At 43.3% G+C, this 20,417-nt stretch overlaps 1 protein-coding gene across 1 annotated transcript; it reads right to left on the reverse strand.

The window, feature by feature from the left end:
- Positions 1-11,971: 11,971 nt before the first annotated feature.
- Positions 11,972-13,159, reverse strand: LOC147642005 (putative LRR receptor-like serine/threonine-protein kinase At1g63430). The gene is made up of 5 exons (XM_086800073.1): positions 13,081-13,159; positions 12,846-12,984; positions 12,679-12,750; positions 12,132-12,284; positions 11,972-12,044 (listed from the first exon to the last, which is right to left on the reverse strand). The coding sequence occupies exons 1-5, from the start codon at positions 13,157-13,159 to the stop codon at positions 11,972-11,974; spliced, it is 516 nt and encodes a 171-aa protein (XP_086656199.1).
- Between the last annotated feature and the right edge of the window lie 7,258 nt (positions 13,160-20,417).

A 20,417-nucleotide genomic window follows, 5' to 3' on the forward strand; every position in this document is an offset into this window, starting at 1 on the left:
AGTTTGTGAGGCCCTAGAAGAACAAAATGAGATTGCCAAGACCATTGCCTTTAGCCTTACATTAGACCGTAAGGCTAGGAATTGTTATAAAACTCTCATGGTTGAGGAACACATGAACTTCATAGTTCTTAGAAGATTGTTCCTAGAGAAATTTGTGCATGAAGGGGCATTGTGGAGTGTAGCTTCACAGCTACACAAAGGAAATATAGAGAAAGAAAAGTTAGTCATAGATTTCATTAGCCAAATAAAACATTTGAACTCTCGTTGCACCCTCCATGAATGATTTTTGAATAATCAATTGCTTGATAGATTCATCCATGGTCTTAGCTAGCTTAGACATTTGAACTCTGCATCCCCATTGAACACTTTTCAAATAATCAATTGCTTTATATGAGGAGATCTAGAATGGCTTGGTTATTAGGAGGAATCACCACATGGGATGAAGTTACAACTAATGCCATCCAATTGGAAGATAACCTCATGATCAAATAGGTAAAAGCCTTTAATTCCAAATCTATTTCTTTTTGAAGCTATTGGGCATTGCACCACAACTGTCAAACCCATTGCTAAAGGTAATACTTTAGCGGAGATGAACTTCATAGATTTTATGAAAGCACTCTAAGAGAGAATGAAAGCCAACAAAGATCCTGAGAACATACATATATACCCAAGGAGGGAGCTAAAATGTTGTTCAATCTACTGATAATGGCATAGAACAAGTGAGTGTCGAGTTCTGCATGGGTGTGGTACAATGGAAATTGCACTTTTTGTGGACACTATGGTCATGAAGCTTCACAATGTCGAACATGCCTACAAGCTCTCACTAATACTTCTAGATCCCAGTTGACTTTACCATCACCCCCACAACCATAAGCCATGGTTTGTGCCATCACATGTCAACCCACCATTAAGCATCTAGACACAAGATATCTTCTCCAAGGGAATTTACAATACACCACACCAAATGTGCCATTTGTTAGGCAAAAATTTAAAAGGTGTTTTTGGTCAGTGTACATATGGTGCGTGTGGTGTGCGAATATAAATTTGCCCTAAATGCCCTGGCAAATGTACAGGCCGAGTGGTTTGGTTGTGAGCTAGCATTTGCACGTGTTTTTTTCCAGAGAAAGTGCTGGAGATCTGAAGTTTCTATTGTAACATGTGGTGTACGGGTGGTTACTAAAAAGAGGGCAACGACTGGAAATTGTCGGGCTTGGTAAGTATGATGCTGATGAGGGTGGCCAGGAGCAGTTCTGGTATTGGAAGGTTATGGACGCGGTGATGTGGTCCAAAGTACAAGGAAGAGGAGGGGTTTTTTAGTATTGAGTGTGGTAATTATTTTGAGCTTTAAAAAAATAATAAAAATGTATTGAGTGGTGGCCACCTTGTAAAGGGGCCACTTCACAAGCTTCCAGCATATTATCTAGAAGGATGATGAAGGCGTAAAGGAAAGGTGGCGCTTCGAAAGTGTAGGTGGGGGTTGCCGTTTATGCCTCGGAGGAGTAAGCCAGTCGGTGTACAGCAGGCAAAGAAGGAAGAACCGGGGGCCTCGTAGTGTTGGTGCCTGAGGCGCTGCAGGTAGGAGACTAGAGGCGAGCTGGGGCCGCTGGGTGTGTGGCCGTCGTGTAGCAAAAGAGGGGCTGGACCACCTCAGTAGGCGCGCGCTGGAGTGATAGAGGGGCGTGTGACCACACAGGCGCAGAGCAAAGAACAGTGGGGGCGGGTGCTTGGCCGGTCGGTCACCTGGTGGAGTCGCTACAACGGGAGAGGTAAGGTGCGGCCTTGTGCGAGGGTAGTGTTGCTGCGGAGGTCGCCACGAAGCCGGAAACACCCAGGTGGTCGAACCAAGGGAGAGGAGCGCAGAAGCCGCCTAGACAGTGGAGGTCGCCGTTGGTGATAACTGCAGAGAGCCGCCTAGGAGGTAGCGGGTGAAAGAGAGGGCTGCATCTGTGAAAGCTGACGTGCTGTGGTCAGCCAAAGGAAGTGTCCGTAGGGTCGCCGGTGGTCAGCAAGGATAGAGGAGATACGCCTTTTGTTGGGTGGTGTGGCCACCTCGAAGTGGAGAGTAGCCGGGCGGGAACTGTTGCAGCCAGAAGGAGGCAAGTGTATGCCGCCTCGTATATTACCAGGGAGCTGAAGGTGCTGCAGCAAATGTGGAGAGAGCAAGCCTTGGTATGGATGGTTTGGTAACCTTGGTATCTAATTGAAGCAGCAAGAGAGGGCTGCTGTTAGCAAGGGACTGAAATGAAGTGGCTTGGACTAGATACAGATAGGCTGCTGCATTGAGTAGTAGTTCGTGGTGCTAAGGATTGTGCAAGGCTCTGGTGGTTGGTGAAGCTGCTGGTCACGACATACAGAGAGTGGGAGCTGCTTAGAAGAAGGTTAGCTGGTGTGGGCGCCTTCTAGAGAGGAGTAGCTGGTCTTGTGTGGGCGATGATTACAGGCAGAGCGTGGATGCTGACCAGAGAGGGAGCCTTGGGTTTTTGTGTGTGTTGGATGCAGAAGAGGTGCTGATGTGTGGGCTGGAGACCGTGGGGCTCGCCTACGACAATTGGCAGGTAGCAGCTGGGGACAGAGAGTAGCCGGGCTACAGAAGAAGTGAAGAAGGGTTGCTGGTGTGGGCGCCCTCTGGAAATTACAGGGACTGGGAAACGGAGGCTTGGTCGTCAGACGCAAGGGTGTATTCCCTTGGCAGTAAATCCTGGCCAGAGTTCTGGTCTTTGGTGTATTTTGCTGAGTTTGTACATGGTTGATGCTGTATATGTTTTTTGTTGAATGATCATCTGTTCTTCGTGGTTCTGAGCTGTCTTATGGTGTGGATGGGTGGTGCATGTTGAGAGAGTGTTCCAGCCGGTGGCTGGTGGTGCCCCGTTCGTGGTAGTGTTTCCAAGTTTGGGAGGTGGAAGAGCTATAGAGGCAGGGTTTTCTTTCCTTTTTTCACCTCACATCCTTTTGGTGCCCCCACTGAGGATTGCTCAAGGATTGTTCCACTGAGGAGTTGCTCTTTCTGGTATAGTTTGACTGAGGATTGCTCAGGGATTTCTCTTACGAGGGTGTATGCCCCAGAGTGAGAGATTGAAGGAAGGTGTTTCTGTTTTTGCTTGGGATTTGAAGTGAAATTTGGGGATCAAGATGTTGTCTTACCCAGAGTTTTATGGTGGTCCGAATGAGGATGTGGCAGATTTCTTGGAAAGGATGGAGGTTACATGTATAAGCAACCATATCAGTGAGCAGGTACAGGTGTTGCGGCTGCTGACCATCTGTTTGAAAGGGGATGCAAGGACCTGGTACAGGGCTTATGAGGAGTCATTGAGGGATGCTGTTCCACGCATTGAGATGACTGAGGATGGATTAAAGACAGCACTTAGCAACAAGTTCAAGAAAGTAGAAGACCCTGCCAAGGTTTGGCATGAGGTGCAAGCTCTGACACAAGGTGAGTTTGAATCAATAGATGATTATATGAAGAAATTTTCTTTGCAATGGGAAACTCTATGCAGGGCTTTGGGAGAAGATCAGGTACCGCCTGACATGATGAAGAAAAATAAGTTTGTAGCCGGGCTTAAGAGGAGTATTCGCTGGAAAGTGGAATTGAAGAAGCCCAGGTCTTTTGAGGATGCGGTAGAAATTGCTAAGTCAAAAGATTGGAAGCTGCAGCGAATGAATCAGCTGTGGATGATTCTAGTTGTAGCACAGCCGGAGATTCGTAGAGTGGAGGCTACACCCATGAATGCAGTGATTGAGAGGATGAAGCCCACTGAAGCCCAAGCTATGCAGATGGTGCCTCAAGCTAGTCAAGGAGTACCTATGGTTCCTGCACGTTGTTCTGATGAGGGATTGCGGCAGGATATGAAGCAAATGGTTGATCTTATGAAGAATTTGAGCTTAAGTTTAATGGGAAGTACAGGTGGTGGACGTGGTAGAGGCAGAGGCAATAATCCTGAAGGGGGAGATGGACAAGCAGGGTATGGACGTGGTCGCGGTAGGGGCCGTCATTTCATCCCTACATGCTGGAACTGTGGTGAGCTTGGTCATCTGAGTACAGATTGTGAAAAGCCTCAGCGTATGGGTGGTGACATGTACCCACTACCTTCACAGTTACCGGATAGGTCAAATGATTATGGTATTGATATCAGGGATCAAGCAGGTCCCAGTGGAATCACAGCGCTGAGGAGAAGGGAAAAACTAAAGTGATAGATGTGGTCACCCTTGAGAAGACGAAGGAGGCAGAAGCTGAGGTGATGCCTTTGGGGAAACGGATGCCACAAGAAAGGGAAAGCAAAGATGCTGCAGGGCCCAGCAAGAAGAAAGGAAAAGTAAAGGAAGGAGGAGATGTGAAGGTCAAGCAGAAGCGAAAGCCTCGTAGGAAGTTTCAGGTAACTGATTTTCCACTAGGGGGTGGGCAGGATAGCTACAGTTTGCAGGAGGACATGGCTGAAAGGAAGGCTAACATTACCTTTGGGCAATTGATAGAGTTAGCTCCCAATTTGAAGCGTCAGTGGAAAAGACTTGTGAACCCGAGAGAGAAGGAGCCTGCCAAAGGGATAGTGACTGTTCTATCTGTTCAGGAGTTACCTGACATATGTCCTGTGGTGAATGTTTGGTATAAAGGGAAGAATCTGGGAGAGGCATACATAGATGGTGGAGCACAAATTTGTGTGATCACATTGGCAGCTGTGGAGAGGCTTGGTCTTAATTTTACTACGTCTGGATTCCGAATTCGGCTGGCTAATCATCAGAAGGTCAAATGCTTAGGTATGATCAAGCAGTTAGAATTGGAAGCTTTTGATGTGAAGGTGCTTGTGGATTGTCATGTTATGCCTGCAAGAATGGGTGCATTCCCCATCATTTTTGGAAAGACCATGGCTGAGAGCAGTGAAGGCTGTTCAGGATTGGAGGAAAGGGGTCATTACTCTGTATGACAGGAGAGGTGATAAGAAGCAGTTTAATATGGAAAACCAAAAGCCTGTTCGTGATGAAGAGGAAAGTGAAGCTGATTCGAGTGATGATACAACCAGTACCACTACTAGTGAGGGAACAGAGGATACTTCATCTAGTGAGGAGGATGCAGAGATGGATGCCGTGGTTATTGATGAGGAAGTGCTTGGTGATGAGGGTACCCGACAAAAAGAAGCCATACATGAGGAATGCGAGGAGGTACAAGTGAATCATGAGCAAAGGTATGCATGTGATGTGAAAGAGCTTGCTTTTAAGTCTTTGGATAATGAACCTGTGTGGGATGAATGGGAAATAGGCAGTCTACAGGATGATGAGCCTGAGTTGGAGCTGGATGACCAGATGTGTATTAATGTTAAGAAAGCCATGACCAGAATTGAGGCTATGAAGGAAGAGAAACACCAGACATCTTTGAATGGTGTTGATACTATGGATGAGAGGGATGCTGTAATAGGTGAATTTCTTGGTGGCCTTGATGAAGATGAGCATACAGGAACTGAGGTGGATGCTTTGGCAATGGTGCCTTTCGAAGGGGAGTTTGTTTTGCCTGTGGGGTGGCTGGTTTTGATGGTGATGTTTCTTATGCTGATGGACAGGAAAATGTTATGGTACAACAGGTTTTTTTTTATGAGGCTTTCATCAATTTTTACCCTCAGCAGGAGTTGCTGCATTGGTTCTCCGATATTGGTGCTAATCGTATCAGGGATTCTGGGCTTGAGATGAGGCAGGATGGTGTGTATGTCAGAAGCTTTGTTTCCAGAAGCTCTGGTATTGTGTTGTGGGATATGGGATGGAAAATTATGCCTATGGAGGATGATAGAGTTTCTTTGATCATCTGGAACAGAGATGTGTTAGTTACACTGTATGATGCTCAGAGGATTGATGGAGGGAAACGTGGTCATATGCTTTTTGCTGATCATGAATGATTCAGCAGGCTAGGGGTTGGGCAAAGTATGTCAGGCAAAAATTTGAAAGGTGTTTTTGGTCAGTGTACATATGGTGCGTGTGGTGTGCGAATATAAATTTGCCCTAAATGCCCTGGCAAATGTACAGGCCGAGTGGTTTGGTTGTGAGCTGGCATTTGCACGTGTTTTTTTCCAGAGAAAGTGCTGGAGATCTGAAGTTTCTATTCTAACATGTGGTGTACGGGTGGTTACTAAAAAGAGGGCACCGACTGGAAATTGTCGGGCTTGGTAGTCATGATGCTGATGAGGGTGGCCGGGAGCAGTTCTGGTATTGGAAGGTTCTGGACGCGGTGATGTGGTCCGAAGTACAAGGAAGAGGAGGGGTTTTTTAGTATTGAGTGTGGTAATTATTTTGAGCTTTAAAAAAATAATAAAAATGTATTGAGTGGTGGCCACCTTGTAAAGGGGCCACTTCACAAGCTTCCAGCATATTATCTAGAAGGATGATGAAGGCGTAAAGGAAAGGTGGCGCTTCGAAAGTGTAGGTGGGGTTCGCCGTTTATGCCTCGGAGGAGTAAGCCAGTCGGTGTACAGCAGGCAAAGAAGGAAGAATCGGGGGCCTCATAGTGTTGGTGCCTGAGGCGCTGCATGTAGGAGACCACAGGCGAGCTGGGGCCGCTGGGTGTGTGGCCGTCGTGTAGCAGAAGAGGGGCTGGACCACCTCAGTAGGCGCGCGCTGGAGTGATAGAGGGGCGTGTGACCACACAGGTGCAGAGCAAAGAACAGTGGGGGGGGCGGGTGCTTGGCTGGTCAGTCACCTGGTGGAGTCGCTACAACGGGAGAGGTAAGGTGCGGCCTTGTGCAAGGGTAGTGTTGCTGCGGAGGTCGCCACGAAGCCGGAAACACCCAGGTGGTCGAACCAAGGGAGAGGAGCGCAGGAGCCGCCTAGATAGTGGAGGTCGCCGTTGATGATAACTGCAGAGAGCCGCCTAGGAGGTAGCGGGTGAAAGAGAGGGCTGCATCTGTGAAAGCTGACGTGCTGTGGTCAGCCAAAGGAAGTGTCCGTAGGGTCGCCGGTGGTCAGCAAGGATAGAGGAGATACGCCTTTTGTTGGGTGGTGTGGCCACCTCGAAGTGGAGAGTAGCCGGGCGGGAACTGTTTGCAGCCAGAAGGAGGCAAGTGTATGCCGCCTCGTATATTACCAGGGAGCTGAAGGTGCTGCAGCAAATGTGGAGAGAGCAAGCCTTGGTATGGATGGTTTGGTAACCTTGGTATCTGATTGAAGCAGCAAGAGAGGGCTGCTGTTAGCAAGGGACTGAAATGAAGTGGCTTGGACTAGATGCAGATAGGCTGCTGCATTGAGTAGTAGTTCATGGTGCTGAGGATTGTGCAAGGCTCTGGTGGTTGGTGAAGTTGCTGGTCACGACATACAGAGAGTGGGAGCTGCTGAGAAGAAGGTTAGCTGGTGTGGGCGCCTTCTAGAGAGGAGTAGCTAGTCTTGTGTGGGCGATGATTGCAGGCAGAGCGTGGATGCTGACCAGAGAGGGAGCCTTGGGTTTTTGTGTGTGTTGGATGCAGAAGAGGTGCTGATGTGTGGGCTGGAGACAGTGGGGCTCGCCTACGACAATTGGCAGGTAGCAGCTGGGGACAGAGAGTAGTCGGGCTACAGAAGAAGTGAAGAAGGGTTGCTGGTGTGGGCGCCCTCTGGAAATTACAGGGACTGGGAAACGGAGGCTTGGTCGTCAGACGCAAGGGTGTATTCCCTTGGCAGTAAATCCTGGCCAGAGTTCTGGTCTTTGGTGTATTTTGCTGAGTTTGTACATGGTTGATGCTGTATATGTTTTTTGTTGAATGATCATCTGTTCTTCGTGGTTCTGAGCTGTCTTATGGTGTGGGTGGGTGGTGCATGTTGAGAGAGTGTTCCAGCCGGTGGCTGGTGGTGCCCCGTTCGTGGTAGTGTTTCCAAGTTTGGGAGGTGGAAGAGCTATAGAGGCAGGGTTTTCTTTCTTTTTTTCACCTCACACCATTACCAATTTTAGGAACTCAATCCCCACCGCCAAGGATTACACCATTTAATCAAATAGGTTTTGAGAGACCTCTTGATTTTCTTGAGTAAGAGGTTGAGTTCAAAACTGCATGTCATGTCACTGAAGACCTTGCAAGACTTTACTATGACTAATATGTAGTTAATGTTGGAGGAGGAGTCAAACTAGTGTACTAGAGCTACTTGCAAGTAGAAAGAGGCTGAGACATCAATGCTACCACACGAAGGGAACACCTCTTCAATGCTACATAGAGTCGTTGAGTCACTCAAGTTGCAACTTCTGGCATGTCGCCCTACAACTTGCAAATAATTGTGGCATAGATCAAGGATTGCCCAATGAGGTCAGCCATTCCAAATCAGTAAAATGGTCCCACCATTATGCCCCTCAACATGATTGGGGTGAGAAACCAAACTCAAAAAACAATCTTAAAGAACCCTAACCCATTTTTAAATACAATAACAAGACTCATGGCTCAAAACACACCGATTGTAGAAAAGAACAAATAAACCCAAGCTACCTTGGCCAAGATCCCAAAAAGAAGAAGAGCCATAGAAGAAAGAAATCTTTAAAGGAGAGTAACCCTGTTGAGAAAATAGAATGGGTAAACTTGCGAGAGTCCAATGAACCAGTCTACATGAATGAGATTGATTAGGATTCTCATTTAGTCAGCACATAGACTGACTTTGAGAAAACCAAAAAAACCCAAGCAAAACGGAAGGAGTCAAAAACAAATGAGACCCAAATAGTAAAAAAAACAAACAAACTCAAACTTGGCTCATACCCTGACCTTGTACAAGAATTGAAACAACTTCATGAGCCAAGTTAATTGTGATTAGGGAAACCACATTCTCTTATATACCATGGCCCCTTTTCACACTACACATTATTTTCCATGCCCATGGTCTGAAGGCTTTAGCCCATAGTCCCAATTATTTAGGAATTATTTACATGGCCCATGGCCTCTACATTACAAACCATCCCCACTCAAATAGTTATCATCCTCGAAACCATATGATAAGCTGAAAATGGTTATAATGAAACCCCTATGAGTGTAGATATCCTAAGAGCACCATGTAGCATCAATGACATCCATGAATTGGCAAATTCCAAATGATGTCATATCTGTTCCAAAACTGCACATTGAGTAAAGTACCGCTCATGGCTTCAAAATCACCAATGAATTGTGTAGGCTACCATGAGATATCTTAGCCATGTCACTCCCATAATGCCATCACAACGAGGTCTCCAAAATGTTATGTCATAATCAAGCAGGTGATTGATCTTGAGGTGGGACCAATATGGTAAACGATAAAAGATGGAGTATCTAAACAAAAGCTGGTGTTAGCGGGCAATCTTTATTTCTTGCCAATATAGCACACAATAGTTACAAACCCTTACCGGCTCATGCCAAGTGGTGGAGGAGTCATGGAACCGTCCCAAATTCTCATCCAATCTCCCACTATGAGTGATTGTGAGAGGACTTCATTCCAAGGGGCAACATATCTAGGATGATCAGGTGGGAGAAATCGATGGTGATTCTCATAGATGACCTTATTCAATGCGTCTGCCTGTGAGGCAACAAGCGAAGGACCACAAACATGACATGCATGGTAACCCGATGTAGTGAGACTTGAACAATAGATGCAATTAAGAGTTGAAGGTGGGTTTAGGGTGCCACATCCTTTGCCTACTCATAATTAGAAGTGCAATGCTTACCTGAACACTCGCCATAGCCTGGGAAGTCATGCATCGTCCACATCAAGATTGCTTTGCAGTAGTTGAAGTCTCATGAACGAGGGAGGCCTGCTCACATCATGCACCTCGATACCTCTCCAAAGTATCTCTAGCTCGTCAATCAAAGGCTCCAAATAAACATCAAGATTTTTGACTTTATGTTTCCCTGGAATTATAAGGGATAACATAACATGTCCTTTCTTAATAGCCATAGAGGGTGGAAGATTATATTCACGAATATCACTGGCTATACACTGTAAGAGGTGCTTTTGAGACCAAATGGGTTCACACTGTCCATACCCAATCCAAGTCTCAAGCTCCTAGGTTCTTCCTTAAAGCTTGGCCATGTGTCTTCAATATGCTTCCACGCAAGAGTGTCTGTGGGAGTTCTCCACTTGCCATCGGTTGATCGATGGGAGGAATGCCATGACATGAGCTTTGCAATGGATTTGCATTTGAACATATGTTGGATGCGAGGGATTATGGAAAAATGTCACAGAACCTTACGAGACACGTCCAAAGTTTTGAGATCTGCTCTATATCTTGCCTCTCCACAAGTAGGACACTCTCTTGCATCCTTATGTAGTCCATGAAACAAAACACAATCGTTGACGCATGCTTGGATGCGCTTGTAATCTAATCCTCCAAGAGAGGTCACATGTTACCTTGCCATATCCCTTGAGGTCGGTAATTCATTCTCCCTTAGAAGAATTTTATGCAATAGCCTGCACATGAAGACCATAAATGAGGAAAAGCATTCGAGTAATTGACCCACTAGCATAATTCACCATGTTTGCAAAATAGACTTTAAAGCTTACTTGAGTAATGCATTCAAACTTGCATTGCTCCATCCATAGATGGTTTGCAAGTTTAGTAACTCAAGGGAGGCACGTAGAATAGAGAATGTGCACCCCTCAAACAGTGGAGTCGATGCTGCGGGGTAAAAAGATCGTCCTGCTCCATGCTATCATTCCTTCCTTCAGATTGATGGACATATAAATCCCGCACCATATCATCAATCACCTCCTCCTCCATGGCTTCATGAGGTAATGGCAGAGGGCTACTATCACCATCACTCCATGCATTCGTTTAACGATCCCTCCTGAAGATCCCACCTCATATTGCCGACGCTTTGCCTCCTCACGAGACGAGCATAGGGCAACATATGTGGGTGTGGCACTGCATCCTCTATCAAATTAAAACAAGATCATAACTCAAACATATGAACACCCATAGGTATCTCAATCAACCTTAACTCTTTAACACTTACCATGTTTACGGTCGCATCCCATTCTCTATACTTTGAGATGTGATTGAGTGTAATCCTGCGTGCATGATACATGTTTCCTCGACATTGATCACACATACATTTGATTTTTTGCTCCAACCACATTTCGCGATGGTGGATACGGAGGGATTCATCCTCCTCATCACTGGAGCTACTTGTTGAAGATGAAGACATCCTACAAATAAACAACCCAAAAAAATTACTCTTGTATCAAATATTTAATCTTAAAACTCTGTGGCGCGTCTAAAACCGCGTCTATTCTATGTGGTACGCATCTATAGGCGCGTCTAAATTGCTATAAACGTGCAATTACATTCGGTTTTAGATGTGATAGTAGACGCGACATTAGACGCTCCGGTAGACGCGATTTTCATTTTCAAACCTACTTTTAGCGCGCTTACTTTTCTTCACATACTTTTAACGGGCTTGCTTTGCTATTAACAGATCCATAGCCTAGCATCCACACTTATCTTCAAGCACCCACACTTATCTACAAGCTTACACAATCATCTCCAAGCACACAAGAGAAGAGGGTGAACAAGAAAGAGAAGAAAGAGAAGCAAAGGGTGAACAAGGAAGAGAAGAAAGAGAAGCAGCTTTGAAGAAGGACAAGAAGCTTCCATACCTCTATCCAAGGTAAGTCTCTTTAGAGTTGATCTTCTTTGAAAGTTGCTCTCGTTTGATTCGTCCTTTGCTCTCTTTGAAGCGAATGTTTTTAGCAAAATACAATATAATGCGGCTGTGTTCGCGTGTGTGAAAATGAGAGAAAGAGATCAGAGAGACAGGGGAGGGAAGGCGTGGAGAGAGCGAGAGCGAGAGTTTGTGTTTTGTGACCTGTCGACGCTATATCGGCTGAAGGTTGAGGGCAAGAAACCGTTGAAGTCATTGCCGGACACGTTGCTGCAGCAGCTCAGACATCACGACCACATGTAGCATTGTAAGGCGGCCGTTGACATAAAACTAAATTCACAAGCTGTCGAGATTAAAGAGAAGCGTGCACTCTAATCCAGTAGGCCCAGATACACAGATCAGATCACAAGCAAAGTAACTTACAAATTGAAAAGGTCGATGATACCGAGGGTTGCAGGAATAGTTCCGTTAAGCCGGTTGTTTTGGAGGCGGCTGTGCATGCAGCAGTGCAAACAACATATTCAGACGAAGTCTATTGAAAGATAAGCCGTAAGGTGGATCAGGCGCAGGCGCACTTACAGGAATCCGAGGTTGTGGGGCTGTTCAAAGTGATCGAGCTCTTGAGGGATGGGTCCCGTGAGCTGGTTGTCAAAGAGATCTAAGGCCAACAACGAGTGCAGGTTTCCAATCTCTGCAGGGATGGGGCCGCTCAAGTTGTTCTTGAACAGCTCACTGGCGGCGCAATCCTCGTCAAAAACAACAATTAAAGCGTGTAATATATGGAATCAACATGTCATGAGTATAATAAGGGCGCGCCCCCACCGTAGGACCTCTTCCTAAACTACCACGCCTTCTCTTCTAAGGCTTGCATCTCACCTGGCACGTAGGATATTGGAGGCGGAAGAGAAGAGGATGTAGGGGTACCTCCTCTCCATCCTCTTCTCTTCCTCCTGCCTGCTTTTTGTTACAACAACTGATTAGGGACTAGTATGCGGATAGTGTTTCAGGCTGCTGCTAGTACACTGCAGGCTCTACACTTGCCAGCCGCGAAGCTGCTCTTATATATGAGGTTGGGATCTAATTATATGCCTGGCTTTTAAGAAGAGAGTACTTATCTAGTACTTACAGATACTGCAAGGCGTCCAGTTTCCCTAGCTCCGGTGCCAACGTGCCCGTAAGCGCCTCGTTGCCCAGATCCCTGCATTGGAATTATGTCAAAGTATGAGACACATATATAATTATTCGACTACTATATATTATTAAGCTACCTCCTCCTCATGATATTAAACGCACAGCCTGATGACACGATTGTTGTCGTCGCAGGTGATGTGGAACCAGGTCGAACAGGGATCCACTAGGGTGGGATCCCAGCTCGCGAGAACGTTGCCGGGATCGTCTGTGATGCGAAGCTTGAACGCCATCAGCGCGTCCGCTGGAATTCAAATACCATGCAAAAACAACCATGAGACTAGCGGCCGTTGCGTTGTTAGCTCACAATCTGACAACATTTAGTTTTAGGTGAGCCTACTGTCACTGGAGCTCGCGACCACCACCGCAGAGAGCAGCAACAACAGGACGGCGCAAGCGGAGGCGAACGATTGTGCCATTAATTATTAGTTTGTCGCGAGAAGAGTCTCTTTCAAAATAATGCAACGCACAAGCGACATTTCTATAGGACGCGCTGACCGGCCCCGACCACCGTCGGCGGATTCCGCCCTGATAGGCTTAAGTGCTAGAGGCCCTGGATTAATAAGTATCGAGTCCGTGAATTAAAAACCAACGTTTATGAACTCATGAATTCTTTTCATCTTCTCAAAGAGGGGCCATAAGTATGCATCAAGGAGACTTATTATAGGGTACTTTGGACGCCAAGGATCATACATGCCATACTCCATAGCTAGAGCATATGGGGTTGAGTTGTGCATTATAGCCGCAAAGTGTCAACCCCCCATGGTCACCAACATACATAGTACTCTCAATGGCTCGTTTCATGCTCTCCAATAGAGCCTCCCTAGCTCGAACATGAGCATGTTGGAAAAGCATCGAAAATAGCACCTTCGTATACCCTCTATCACCATCATGTTCTTAGTGGATATACGATCATTTAGAACGTAGAGATGTTGCCCATCCATCTCAAAGTTGAGCTAGGTTCCATGCACCAATGTACTAAATCAACATGCCCTTTCCATGAGAGATTGGGTTTCACTACAAGAGGTTAGCCCCAACACCAAGGCTTCTTTTTCCTTCCTTCACCACAACAAACGAAGAGCACAATCGCTGCTCATATTTAAAAGAATCTATATATGGGAAAAAACATTTACGCGGCTACTAGCGCAGCTATGCACGTGGCTACATCCTTTCTATGCACGTGGCTACTAGCGCAGCTATGCACGTGGCTACATCCTTTCTATTAACTGCGTGTACAACAACGTATGTGCCCACACCTCTCGCTCATTCTATCCCCATTTTTTTAACATCACATTTTTTTAGAACACTTAAACACAAAAATAATTACAATACAATAATGTCATAAATTATATTGCAAATTACATACATAGTTGGAAATTACATAGTCCATTACACTTAGATCCTAAACTACATTTTGCTTAGCACGTTGCATTAAATCGGCAAGCTCCATTATGAGCTGTTGTTTCTTGCGGGGAGAAGATAAGACAATTCTCTCTCCACTTTGTGATTACTTCAGAAAGCTTCTCTTAGGCTTTGTTGATGTCATCTTGAGTGTACCCGCCACGCTCCTATATGCCCCACGAGCAAGATCTGCGACATATTGCTTTCTACGAAGAGCAGTCTTATATGCATATTAATCGTTTTGGTATGTGAAAAACAATAAGTTGTTATTAAATATCTTCATTAATGTTTCGAGTCTAGCCACCATCGGACAAAAACCTGTACAAATTAATTACATTGATTAAGCATTTATTTATAAGCATATGCATTAAGTTAAGCATTGTGAAATGCATATGCATAAGTGGCATAGACTAGTGCTTTCTTACATATACTCATAAACATTATGTACAAGCATTTGGGATCTCATCATCATCACTAAATGCTTTCCACTTCGTTCTTCCTATCTCTATCTTCCTTTTGACGGTGATGAGATTCTCAATGCTTGTAACATCATGTAAAAAAATTAATGCATTGAGTCATTTACAAAAGCAGAAAGCTTTCTGCATTAATCCATATGCATAAGCATAAAGCTTTATTCATTATGTATAGTCTATGCATGATGCATAAAGAGAACATAGAGCTCTCAATGCATGCATAAGCTTAAGACATATGCATTAAGCTTTATGCATATGGTTTTATTACATATATGTTTATGCAAAAGCCATATGCATTAAGCATTATGCAAAAGCCATATGCATTAAGGCTTAAGCATAAGATTTATGCATATGGCTTTACTACATATATATTTATGCAAAAGCCATATGCATTAAGTTTTATACAAAAGCCATATGCATTAAGGCTTAAGCATAAGCTTTATACATATGGCTTTATTACGTATATATTTATGCACATAGCTTATGCATTTAGCTTTATGTACATGGCTTATGCATAAAGCTTAATGCATAAGACTTTGCACAAAGCTTATGCATATGCCTTATGCATTAAGTTGAATGCATAAGCATAGGCTATGCATAAAGCTTATTGCATAAGGATTATGCATTTTGCCTTTATGAATTAAGATTTAAGCCTTATGCATTAAGTTTATTGCATAACACTTAATGCATGAGCTATAATGCATTCTCAAAAGCCATAATACATAGGCTATGCATAAGCCATTATGCATGATCCTTATGCTTTATGTATAATGAAATAAAATACAATAAAATATTCCCAAGCACCCAGGTGTGCACCATAAACAAGTAAAGAAATGAATTATGAAAGACAGAACTCTTACCTTGAGAGGAAGATAAGTTGAGTTTGTGTTGCAAAGTTAAGCTCTTAATGCAAGGAAAATCTACAAGTTTAAGCAAATATATATGTTAATAAATTACATATATATATTTATGCAAAAGCCATATGCATTAAGCTTTATGCATAAGCTTAATGCATTAAACTTTATGCATATGGCTAATGCATTAAGCCTTATGCATAAGCTTAATTCATATGACTAATGCATTAATCTTTATGCATTAGTGTGTGTTTTCTCTTGAGTGGTATATGAGGAGTAGCCCACTATAACAATGGTAACATGCAGCTCTTAAATTTTTTTTGGACAAAATATTTGGTGTATTGGTCTTGTATTGGTGGCGTGTGTCTCTCATCTATTTTGGGTGAATATTTTGTAATGCCCTTGGGAGCTATTTAGAGGCCAGAATTTTGGGGTGGTTGGGAAACCCTTGCACCATAGAAAGAGTGCAAAAACTAGCCAATGTCTTGGGGCCTTGCCTCAGCGTGCTCAGGATCATAAAAAAGCTGACATCCACCATCTCAAACTCTGGTTCCACAGTCATACAAATTGAATTCTCTGCAACCTTACAAACACATGTATGGGAGGTGTGTAATAAAATGGTCGATCTTCTAGAGCGACCTCACCTGGATGACCATGGTATTGAGGCACTTAAACAAGCCACTTTGTAGATTCACAGAAGAAATGGTCGAGGCATGGGGAGAAACACACATTACTCACTACATGGTAATGTTGTATTTCTTGTGTCCTTGTAGTATGTTCTTCATACTGTTTGTTGACTTTTTGTAATTTTCTATGCAGCATATATTGTATGCACATGGGCCATACTTTCTCAATAGATATGGCTCTTTAGCACTTTGGAGCAATCAAGGCATGGAGAAATCACATTACCAAGCAAAGGCCGTGTATTTTAAGGGCACTCGCCATGGTGGTGGCAAAGTCAAGAGTAATGCACTCCATGAAATGTTCAACTAGTTCTATCGCGTTCTGGTTGGCAAAAAAAGGCAGAAAAGTCGCGGTAATTTGTCTCTTAGGCATCAAATAATGAAAACTGTTAATGCAAGAAGAACTGAAGGATACAACAGATCAAATGCTAGGGAGAGACTACGGCAGTGGGTAGCAAGCAAGCGTCGGTGTGGTTCCTCATGGGCTTAAACTCTCTGATTATAATCTTTTTGTGTTTTTAAATTTTCTAAAAGTTTTAAAAAATTATATTTATAGACATATTTAAGTCATTTTTCATTTATAGCCACCACATTTCAATTTCTTATTTGTGCTCTACTCTCTCTTGCCCTCCCACTATCTCTTGCACTCGTACATACCTAGGCCATGCCAGAAGAACAGGAGCAAGACTTGCGGTTTTTCGATCAACTCGGCCCACTACCTACTACTACAACAAAAAGGACAAGTCTACCTATCGTAACAGAGCAAGAGGCAAAGGAGATGAGAGAAGAAGAGCGCAGGAAGGAGGCCGAAGAAGCGCAACGCAGGAAGGAAGCTGAAGAAGCAGAGCCTAGTAGAGAAGCAGAAGAAGAGCGGCGTCGAAAAGAAGCCGAGGAAGGTCAAGGGCAACCACCGGAGATTGTTATTGAGGCCGACACCCTAGAACAGCTAGAGGTTATCTTACAGAACAGGGAGGTCGAGCTCTTGTCCTATAGCATCACGAAAGATACCATTGACAAAGAGTTTGCTCTTGTGAGGGCAGCTTGGGAGACAGAAATGCAAAAGAGACAGCAGCCCAAAGAGGACGCAAGGAGGGCAAGCCAAGCACAGCCACAGGCAGCCACAACATCCAGACGTCCAGTCAAGAAGTGTGGTAAAAGAATGGAGGGCAAGTTTCGGGACCAACAAGAAGAGGAAGAGCGTGCACAAAAGAAAAAGAAGTTCAGGTCTGAACGACCACCGTGGGAGAATCAAAGACCACCACCGCCTCCACCAGTTACAAAGAAGAAGAGAAAATGGAGGCCAGGGACAGTCGCGCTACGAGAGATTAGGAAATATCAGAAAAGCACAGATCTTCTCATCCCCAAGGCACCATTCTCTTGACTGGTGAGAGAAACAATGGAAAAATATTCTGACAGGGTTGACCACATACAGAGCACAGCTCTTGAAGCTCTTCAAGAAGCTGCTGAAGATATTGTAGTTTTTGTTTTTGAAGACTCAGTGCTGGCTATGGTACATGCCAAGAGAGTTACTTTGAAGCCTGTAGATATGTCCCTAGCCCTACGTCTATGTTTAGAGCGTAGCCTTCTACCTCAATAGGCTAACCCACTTTGTAATTCTCCCTACAAAATTTTGTAATGTTCCCAAATTCCTTTGTAGCATTTTCACACATTAATGAAAGCTTTGTGAGTTGTGTTACATTCTTTGTTGAGTCCATTTTTTTTTGTATGCTCAGTGCCAATGAACATTTCATTTAAAAAATATAAAAGCACTATACACACAGGAAAAAACACACACACACACACACACACACACACACACATATATATACACACACAAACATATATACACACATATATATATACATATACAAATATATATACATATACACATATATATATATATATGTACACACACACATATATATGAATATTTATATATACAAAAAAGGTAGATCCTATACAGTCACCTAGAGACCCTTATAGAGTGCCTTATGAGCCTCAAGGCCAAAAAAATAAAAAAAATAAAAAAAATGCCATGTGCGCTACGGCGCGTTAATCGCTAGTTTGACCAGGTCAAAATGTCGATTTACGCGCCGTAGCGCACATGGTTTTTTTTTTTTTGATATCTTTGGTCTGGTGAGGCTCATAAGACCCTTTAGGTACCCTAACAGTCCCAAAATCTTATATATTTATATAAGATATTATATATATTTATATATATCTTATAATAGCCTTAAAATCTTATAACATCTTATGTCTTCTATATATATATATATCCTATATATCTTTTATATATATATATATATATATATCTTTCAATAGCCCCAGAATCTTATATATATATATATAGGTACACACACACACACACACACACACACATATATATATATACACACACAAACATATATACACACATATATATATACGTATACAAATATATATACATATACACATATATATATATATATATATATATGTACACACACACACACATATATATGTATATTTACATATACAAAAAAGGTAGATCCTATAAATGCACCTAGTGACCCTTATAGAGTGCCTTATGAGCCTCAAGGCCAAAAAAAATAAAAAAATAAAAAAAAATACCATGTGCGCTACGGCGCGTTAATCGCTAGTTTGACCAGGTCAAAATGTCGATTTACGCACCGTAGCGCACATGGTTTTTTTTTTATGTCTTTGGTCTGATGAGGCTCATAAGACCCCTTAGGTGCCCTAACAGCCCCAAAATCTTATATATTTATATAAGATATTATATATATTTATATATATCTTATAATAGCCTTAAAATCTTATAATATCTTATGTCTTATATATATATATATCCTATATATCTTTTATATATATATATGTATATATATATCTTTCAATAGCCCCAGAATCTTATATATATATATAGGTACACTACACACACACACACACATATATATGTATATATATACATATATGTACATATATATATACATATATGTGAGTGTGTATACATCTATAAATACAATATTTTTTCATACCGCTCTAACCCAATCTCGATTACTTTTTTTAATCACGATCTCAATTAAAATGAATCCTAAACAATATTTTCTATGAACACATGAACAAAATTTTAAAATTGCGAGGCTTGAAATGGTATATCACAAGTACGCAAGGAAAAATCACAACTTACAATGCACAATAAAAAAAATTTATTAAACTTGGAAGAGAAGTTTGCATTACATCTTTTTAATAAGCTCTTGGAAGAGTTCAGGAGAGAGAGTTCTAGAGGCTGGTTTCTGGCCTAAGCTTTGGAATACATCACTCGGCTCATTGATTCCTTGAGCCTGCGAAAGGGCACAATGGCCTAAAACTGAGCCGGGATGGTTGCCCGTAAAGCAATACAAGGCAGCTTCCCTAGCTACCAAAATACATTTATTTATGTTCGAGGCTAAGGGGTTCTCCGATAAGACTGCACTAAGTGCTTTACATTTTAGGAGCTCGGCATAGGCGATCTCTGCATAGTCTAAATGAAAAACCCGCACTATGTCGGCTCTGAGGGCAGGTATGTAGTGCCAAAGAGATGCATCTCGACCCTCTGACTTTGGCCGCGTTCCTCCTACGCGCATAGCAAACTTGTCCACTTCAAAAGCAGTCTGTCAACATGTCAATATAGAAGTTAGGAAGCGTGAAATGATACAACTAAAAATAATTTGCTTTACAACTAAGAAGTAAGGACATACCTCAGTTGCATCGTCACTTGCAACTAGTTGCTCATTCGTCAAGTTTATGCTTCCTTGGTCTTGAGCATCGCCAGCAACGAAGGGCATGTGTGGTTCAAAGGCAGCTACGCTCTCATAGAATTGCACTTCTTGCTTTATTTCAACGAGCGCTTTGGCCACTACAACTTCCATGGTTTTTATTACCAATATCGTATGCAAGCGCTTTTGTGAGGTTGTCATCTTCAAAAGAGATTTTCACTTTTCCTTTGTCTTGACCCCCAGCATTCACGGCAATAATAGAAAGTGCCTCATCCTCACGAAATACGAGTGTCTTGGCAATGTCATCCAAAAACAAAAACTCTTTCCCATCAATAATGATTGGATGCAAAGACATGATAACAAGGTCTGGGACCTCCTCGAGTACTTCATCGCCCTCTAGAACTAGGTCCGGAACCTCCTCGGGGACATTCTCTTGTAGAGCCACCAATGCCATTGAGGCCTCCCATTGTTCTGTAACATTCTCTTCCTCAGCATGGGCCTCTTGGACCTGCTC

The sequence above is a fragment of the Cibotium barometz genome, chromosome 1 (assembly GCF_041138505.1).
Source record: "Cibotium barometz isolate CiBa-2024 chromosome 1, ASM4113850v1, whole genome shotgun sequence".
NCBI classification, from domain to species: Eukaryota; Viridiplantae; Streptophyta; class Polypodiopsida; order Cyatheales; family Cibotiaceae; genus Cibotium; species Cibotium barometz.